Source organism: Culex quinquefasciatus, chromosome 2 (assembly GCF_015732765.1).
Source record: "Culex quinquefasciatus strain JHB chromosome 2, VPISU_Cqui_1.0_pri_paternal, whole genome shotgun sequence".
In the NCBI taxonomy this organism is placed as follows: domain Eukaryota; kingdom Metazoa; phylum Arthropoda; class Insecta; order Diptera; family Culicidae; genus Culex; species Culex quinquefasciatus.
In genome coordinates, this window is record NC_051862.1 from 219,456,512 (window position 1) to 219,465,006 (window position 8,495).

General features: G+C 39.8%; 1 protein-coding gene across 1 annotated transcript; it reads left to right on the forward strand.

Moving 5' to 3' along the window:
• Positions 1-646: 646 nt before the first annotated feature.
• LOC6032102 lies at positions 647-3,710 on the forward strand. The gene is made up of 2 exons (XM_038256694.1): positions 647-688; positions 745-3,710. Exon 2 carries the CDS (start codon positions 747-749, stop codon positions 3,696-3,698), a length of 2,952 nt encoding a protein of 983 aa, XP_038112622.1. The 5' UTR covers positions 647-688; positions 745-746; the 3' UTR covers positions 3,699-3,710.
• Positions 3,711-8,495: the final 4,785 nt, after the last annotated feature.

Sequence of the window (8,495 nt, forward strand, 5' to 3'; positions counted from 1 at the left end):
GGTTTTGGGTTTTGGGTTTTGGGTTTTGGGTTTTGGGTTTTGGGTTTTGGGTTTTGGGTTTTGGGTTTTGGGTTTTGGGTTTTGGGTTTTGGGTTTTGGGTTTTGGGTTTTGGGTTTTGGGTTTTGGGTTTTGGGTTTTGGGTTTTGGGTTTTGGGTTTTGGGTTTTGGGTTTTGGGTTTTGGGTTTTGGGTTTTGGGTTTTGGGTTTTGGGTTTTGGGTTTTGGGTTTTGGGTTTTGGGTTTTGGGTTTTGGGTTTTTGTTTTTGTTTTTGTTTTTGTTTTTGTTTTTGTTTTTGTTTTTGTTTTTGTTTTTGTTTTTGTTTTTGTTTTTGTTTTTGTTTTTGCTTTTGTTTTTGTTTTTGTTTTTGTTTTTGTTTTTGTTTTTGTTTTATTTTTGTTTGAATTGGTCAACAAAACCAATTCGTATTTTATTTTTAAATAATATTATGCATTATTTTATTGGAAAAAAACATAAAAAATACAATTAAATCTGTGACAAAGATGCCTACCTCACAAATTACGGAGAAATATAGTGTTTGCTTGCAGTTTAGTTTGAATTACTATCCAAACACAAGATAGCGTTATCGTTATTGCATATGGATTGATAGCTGCATCAGTCCGGAGCACAACCTATTCCAATCTTGAGCCGGTTAGATCATTTGCCGTAGACACGTTCGCGACTAGACTAGTAAGTTTTACATTACTTCAAGCCAATTTTGTGCTATAATTCAAAAATTCCACTAGCCATGGAGTCCGGCGAGCTAACCCACTTCCGGTGCGACGGCCTTGGCGGTGCGGGCGAAGAGTTCCAGCGCCGGATCGCCCTAGTACTGCTGCAGCGTGCCACCCTGCGCAATCGCCCCTTCAAGCTGGCCTTCGAAATGACGGCGGCGGGCAAGTTTGACGACGTGGGCCTGTTTTTGGAGCCGTCGACCGAGTGGTGGCTCATCCAGGCCAAACACTCGGAAGCGGGGGGTTGTTTGACCGGGGAGATGCTGCTTCCGGGTGATGAGGTGGCGCGGAAGAGGGGGAATTTTTCGCTGTTTAAATATTTGGAGTCGTTCTGCGAGGTGAGGGATTACTGGCCGCACGGTGGAGGGGGGACATGGTTTGTGATTTTTACGAACAAAGAGCTTGATTCGTTGGTGGATTCGGATAGTGTTGATGGGGTTGATCGTTTGTTTAAGTTTACTGTTGGTGGTGAACATCGAAGGCTTAAGCCTAGTGAAGAAACTATTGATTTACTGGAGCAGTATGTTAATCGTGATTTTGAGAGTATTTGCTGCGCTATTAAGGAACTGTTCAGCGGTGGGGAAATGAAGCACATTTTGAAAAGTTACAAAACTCCGTTGATGCAGATCTTTTCGTTGCACGATGGAGTGGTAAAATTTGCTGATAACATTCTTGAAAATAACAAAGATCCACGAGTTTGCAGGTTGTACACAAGACTTGCAGAAGAATTTGAACCGCTCGACATGGCGTCGATTTCCATCGAATCAGCAAAAATGAAGGACTTCTGGATTGGAAATTCTCGTAACAAACTGCTGCCTCCATCAATCGATCGTGCCACGGTGGGAAGATTCTTCGATGAATTGATACTGGCAATTTCGCAGCCAAACGTGGATAAGCTTCTTGAAGAAATCAACGGCGATTGGCGACTTTGGATGCGCAGCTGGATCAGGCCGGACGATTTGGGCAGGTTCAGCTCAAGTCAGCTCGAGCAGCCTTTCAACAGTTTCAAAAAGTCGTTTCAGGAATGGGAAAAGAGTACAACTGCGACGAAAGAGAGATCATTCCTGGAGCTCGAGGACGGTCAGCGGTTTCTGAAGAACGTGGAGCGTGATCTTGGCGACTTTGTCCGGAACTGCTCCAAGCGAAGCTGTACGAGCTTCGTAGACGTTGAGAGATTCTTCATCCATCGTCAAATCGAGGTCGTGAAGGAGCAAATGGGCACAGGAATAGACGAATATGCACTGTTCTACAACAACATTAAGGATACTGACTTTGTAGACCAACTCTACACCACTTTTGTACATCAAAGAAGGTTCGTACTGGTCGCAGAACCGGGCATGGGGAAGAGCATTCTTTGGCAGTATTTGGCCTTTTATGCGCAGCAAATTTATCCAGAAAGTGCAGTTTTCTTGCTTTACATGAACAACTTTAATCACCAATTACCACCCGCTGAAACGCTGGACGATGTGATGAACGTGTTGGAGACAGACTTGTCCGCGGAAAGTCTTGGCTTGTTCAGAAATGAAAACACTAAAATATTGCTGTTTTTGGACGCTTTTGATGAACTGAGCAGAGTCAACTTGGAACGTGTGCTGAACTACATCACCATTCTGCTTCATCGAGATAACTTAAAAATTCTCATAAATACCAGAAGACGAGTGCAGGAGATGCTCGAGAAGACCCTGGACATTAAGGCCATGAAGTTGGAACGATTTGACGAACGCAACCAGCTAGATTTTCTTCACAAGTTCTGGCACGTTGCCGACTCTGACCGAGCCAAATTCGAGCAGTTTGCTGGAAATCTGCTCGACAAGTTCCACCGTGACATCCAGCGGCGAAAGTATGACTTTACAGGACTTCCTCTGATGATCAAAATGCTGGCGGAAATCTACTCACAGTCGTACGAAACGATTGCTCAAAGTGACGGTGAACGCGTTGAATCTCTCGAACCGATAACTGTGGTGGATTTGTACGAAAAGTTCACCAAAAAGTGTATCCATCTGACAATCAGCAAGAAATTGAACATTGATACCGAGCGTTTTGTTCCATACTTTGAAGAAATCACACAAATTTGTGGGCGAGACTACCAACTAGCAGCGATTTACAAGGTATTGCCGGCGAATCTACTTTCTAAGGTCGTCGACAAAACCTTCAGCAGCAGGTTGAAGATGTTTATTCACAAGATCGTCGACGACGAAACACTTCTCATCGAGCTAGTTGCTGGAACACCCCAATTCATCCACCTATCCTACGCTGAATACTTTTGTGCGACCTACCTCTACAACTTCCTCAACAGTTCACCTAATCTTCCCTGCGTCGAAACATTCACAACTTTCCTCGACAATCACGACGTCATTCGAAACTTTTTCCTCGCCATGATCAACGAAAAACCAACCGACAACCATCTCAACTTCCTGAGAAAAATCGGCGATCGCGCCGCGTTCTGGTCCTGCCAGGGAGACTTCATCACCTTGGTCAACTTCCTGAAGCAGTTCTACAACTACAGGAAAATTCGCCAAACCATCCCCGACTGGTACGACAACGAAGCCGACGAGCTCACCCGGCAGTGTTGTCAGCTTGGCGGGGACATTCTGGGACCCTCGCTGCTACATCTGGCCGTCGAGTACAACGCGCTGGACACTTTGGACGTGCTGTTCGAGTCCCGCATCGACGTCAACATTCGGGACCATAAAAAGGCAACGCCGCTGCATTACGCGTGCAGCAGTGGGAACTTACGAATAGTCGAGCAGTTGCTCGACAGAGGGGCCAAGGTTCGCACCGTGGACGGGAATGGCTACACCGGGCTGCACATCGCGGCCTACGAGGGACATCTGGGGATCGTGCGGTGTTTGATGGATCATGGGGCGAAGGTCGAGGGGGTGAGTCGGTTTGGGGAAACTGCGCGGATGTTGGCGGAGAAGCAGAAGCATGCGGAGATTGTGGCGTTGCTTGATTCGAAGACATAATTTATGACAGAACAAAACATATTTTGAAGCATAAAATAAACATTTTCAAGTACATCTTTTTATAATTTTATAGATCTGTTTTGTTTTACAGCAATTCCCCACGAAACACGACATAGAATCGGACCCGTATTTTTTTTTTTTGCAGTTCGGGCAGGGGTGTTCAAAACAGGCCAAATTTGAAACTATCATGAGGCCCTCAAGGCCAAATGCGAAAAATATTGTTTTGATAGGGGGATGTTATTGTCATTTACTCCAACGAAAACGACTATTTTATCGACTTAATTTTGCTGGCCGAAATAGGATGCCGTCTATTTTTAGACGAGGGCTCAGCATCTTTCCACTTTAACACTTAAAAAAAAATCGCCATGGCATCCATGGCATGGCAACACGATGTAATGCCATCTTTCTATATTGTTCAAAAAAGCTTCTCATCAAATGGTTCAAATTTATTAAAATCAGCAGAACCAAAAGATTGCCAGAAATATTATCCATAAGGTTTCCATTGCAATTTGCATGCCTCCTCCAACATTGAAATCAGGTTAGGCCGCTGCAAATATTTTGGTATGAAGTTGTATGGACTGGTCTAGGTCAATGAGTGGTTGAACGGCTAAAGACAATCGTGGTTTCACAAAATAATTAATATTCAAAAAGGTATTTAATTGAATGCTTTTGTATTTTCATTAAAATTGCATTTATTATTTTAAAAACATATTTCAAAAGGGGCAAACTTTGAAAACTTGTGTGATTTTATTTTTAATTAAGGTGCAACTATAAACTATAATGATTCATCCAATTTCAATAAAAAATGAATACACGACGGGGAAGCTTTCTAAGTGCAAAATAAGATTGAGGCCCAGACCATGAGGAAATGTTGGGTTATAAATTTTTAATCAGTATGGGATACCTTTATTTTCGCTATTTTTACGGTGTTATAATTTAGTCAAATTTGAACGTTTTATAACTTATTTCTAAAACTATTTGATGAACATTTTGACAAAATTACAATTTACAATCAAATTTAAACTGTCAGCAAGGTTAACAGATTTAAAAATATATCTTACAATGTATACCAAAACATGGGTAAACCACTTTTTTATATAAACATAAACTTAAAAGATTTACAGAATAGCTTAAACCAAACAAAAATTTTGAAAAATATCATAATCACTTACAGATGAGTCAAAGGGCCATTTGACATGATCTTTCAAAATGGGTCCGTGGTCCACAAAAAATCACCTCGTGAGCCATACTTTGGTCACCCCTGAATTAGGGTGACCTACGCCTTGATATATGCCGGGTCCGGTGGTTTAGTGGTTAGCGTGGTAGCCTCTAAATCCCAGTATGGCCTGGATTCAATCCCAGACGGACCCGGTGGCATTTTTCGAGACGAGATTTGCCTGATCACGCTTTCTATCGGATGGGGAAGTAAAACGTCGGTCCATTTGCGTAAAAGAGGTTTTGGGTGACCCACCACACATAACCTTCGGACGCCTAGAAATGAGTAGAAACTTGCAACAGAGCCCACAAAAAACCCGGGGGTCGTTGAAGTGGATTGCTTTGCTTTTTTTTACGCCTTGATATAGTTGAGACGATTTACCCAACACATTTTTCAAAAGAATAGTTTCAAGTTTCATAAATCTAGCCTAATATTTGATAATATCTTATGAATACATAAAATGCTAAAGCTTTAAATTTTTTTTTGGGATTACACAAAAAAAATATTCAAAATGGAGGCAAAACTTATTTACTAATGTGCTTAAAAATGATGTTACAAGTTCTAACAAAAAACATTTTTCTTTTTAGTACTGAAGTTATCTTGCCGCGATGTTTTTTTTTTCTGATATCATAGAATCTGCAAGATAACTTCAGCTCGATTTCTGCAAGATAATTTTAGGTCAGTCTTGCAAGATAACTTCAGCTCGATTTTTGCAAGACAAATTTAGATCAATTTCTGCAAGGTAATTTCAGTTACACAGCAAAAAATCCGATGGTAAAATCGCATGCAAAAGCATGCACATCACCTTCGTCAAAATAAACACTTAATATTACACACTGCATGTACAATTTTTTCAAACACAAAAAAAAAGTTGCAACCGACGGGATTCAAACCCAGAACCAATAGTAAGGACTGGCGCCTTAGCCTACTCGGCCATCAGACCAATGAAAAGCTGTAAGGATAAACGTATATATGAGCTTGACATTTCGGTCAAGTAGGTTTCCCATACTGATGGGCTACATATTTCAGGGTGTAAAATCACATAAAATTGCATAAAATAATGCAATATTTATTTTACACCCAGGCCTTTTACACGCAGCTGGATTACTACTTTTTTAGCTGTGTATGGAAAAAAAATCATTGAACAAAGTAGCAAAAATTCCATTCGGAAAATCTTATATTACATGATTACTTCTGCTGCAAGATAACTTTAGTTTTAGGCAGTATAATTCTTCATTAAAATAAAACAATGTTCTAAAAATTCCATCTTGCATGATAACTTCAGCTAAAAATATAATCAATTGAGTTCTAATAACCCTATCTTGTAAGATAACTTCTACTGGTTTCATATGAACTTATTTTTTTTCATTTCTACCAAAACTGAAATTATTTTGCGGCTTGGTTCTATAAAACTATCAGAATTAATTTATGCTACTTATTAAAATATTTTTTTCCTTTGAATTATTTTGTCCATAACAGAAGTTATCATGAAAAAAAAATCACCTGAAGTTACCATGCACCAATTGAATGTATCTCGCAAAATATAAGCTGAAGTTATCTTACAAAAACAGACCTGGAGTTATCTTGCAGAAATCGCCCTGAAGTTATCTTGCAAGAATTTATTTTAAAATTGAGCTAAAGTTATCTAGCTGATTCTATGAATTTAGAAAAAAAAACATAATGGCTTAAACGACAAATTAAAAAAACTTTATAGTTTTCTCAATTTTCTACTTTTACTTAAAAAGTTTATTTTTGAGTGAATTTATAGCCTTCCTCAGAGAGCAAAAAGCATAAATCGAGATTCAAAGCATTATTTTGGTAAGGCTGTTTCAGAAGTGAACTTTTTATTGAAAGTTCTTAGACATACCTTCACGTATACTTGGGGGCCCAGAAAATGGTAGTTTTCTCACGGTTGAGTCTGCAGAGTGCAGTTCTTCCACCAAAATATTCCCAAAAGTGAGATGCTCATTGGAAATTTAATGGCCTACAATTTTGTCGATCATATCAAACCTGTAAAAAATGATCCAGAAAAGTTATGAGGAGTTTTGAAAAGTATTTTTTTATGATTTTTTTTACCGGCTTCATGCTCAATGGGTTAATTTGAACCAATTTCGCTCAAAATTGACGCAGATCCTTAGAATAACCCTAGAACCGTTTTGCGCTTGTGGAGCAGTGCAGTGGGTTATTTTTTTTCTGGGCACCCTAAATGTATATCTAATTTTTTTGTTAAATTATGTTTTGTAGGCCTAACTTAGTGACCAGCTTCAATATTGCGACATATACCCTAATTTATTTTCAAAAAAAAAAAAAAACAAACAATAAAGGTCAAACATCTTTATTTGACTCTTTTTTAAAGCTGCAGCCATTTTATCAATTTGTTTCGAGCAAAAAAAAAAATAAAGCTGCAAAGCTGTAACAACTGTGCGTTGTCAACCGTTGCTCCAACAGGAAAGAAACCCGTCCCTGGAGTGTCTCACATTATCGCGCGAGGTCCCCTTTTCCCCCCATGGGAAGTTGACAGTCTCCGTCTAGTATCATGTTTATAGCCGAGCCCACTTTCGTCCCTGGTCCTTACGACAAGACTTGTGACCGTAGTCGCAGTAAAAGAAAGTGAAATTTTCCAGTCAAAATAAAAAAAGGAGAACCTCAATGTCCGTCCCTTTTCACTTTTCATGATTCTAGCGAGTAAAAATAAAAAGAAGCAGCAACTGCACTTGCCAAAACGATCAAAATTCTTCGTTCCGCAATGCTGAATTTTCCCTGCCCTGCTTCGCCAAGATCACGTTCCGAAATGGTTTTAAATTTAACCAAACCATCATCCAAGCAGGCTGCGTCCTTTTCTTGCTCAGAAATCAGCTTTTCACTGAAAAATCGTTTAATTTATGAAGGGAGATTGCGTCTTCCGCCCCTCCATCACAGTTGGCGCTGGACGCTTAATCCGCATTATTTTGTAATTTTATGAGGGTTGCTATGATGATTGGGATATTTGAAACAAATTGAGTTAGTTAAGAAAAAGTAAACATAATTATTTCCAAAGATATTCGTAAAATAATAAATGTCCTGATTTTAAAAAAAAAAAACATGATTTAATTTTTTAATTTGCTCAATTCACTCGCCAATCAATTAATCCTTTAGTTATCGCAAATTCGCAGCTTAAATCTGCCCAACAAGCAAAACTTAGCTAATCAGATTTGTTCAAGCGAACAAATTCCATTCCCGGCAAACTTCAATCCCGCCCAACTAAAGCTCAGCGCAAACTTTCGCCAGACTCCCAAAGATTCATTAAAGTTCGAAGAAGAGGAGCCAACTTTTCCCTGCTCGCAATCACGCCGCACAGAACCAGCTGGTTCTCGAAAGAAAGTGAAATCAGCAATATTCAACTTTCAAACCCCGAAACTGATTGCGTACAACTTTCACGTACACGATTTTTCCGAGGGGGTGAAGAAGCTAAACAAGCAGCACACTGCCGTGTCGTTGCTTTCCATCATTTTTATTGGGAAAATACGAACACCGAGGACGGAATTGGCAATGAGTGCGCTTCCCCTTAAGGTTAAGGCGAAATCGACGGCACTGTCAACGGT

Bases quoted from the DNA above. Each gene is read 5' to 3' on its own strand.
- LOC6032102 (XM_038256694.1), top strand. From the start codon at position 747: ATGGAGTCCGGCGAGCTAACCCACTTCCGGTGCGACGGCCTTGGCGGT.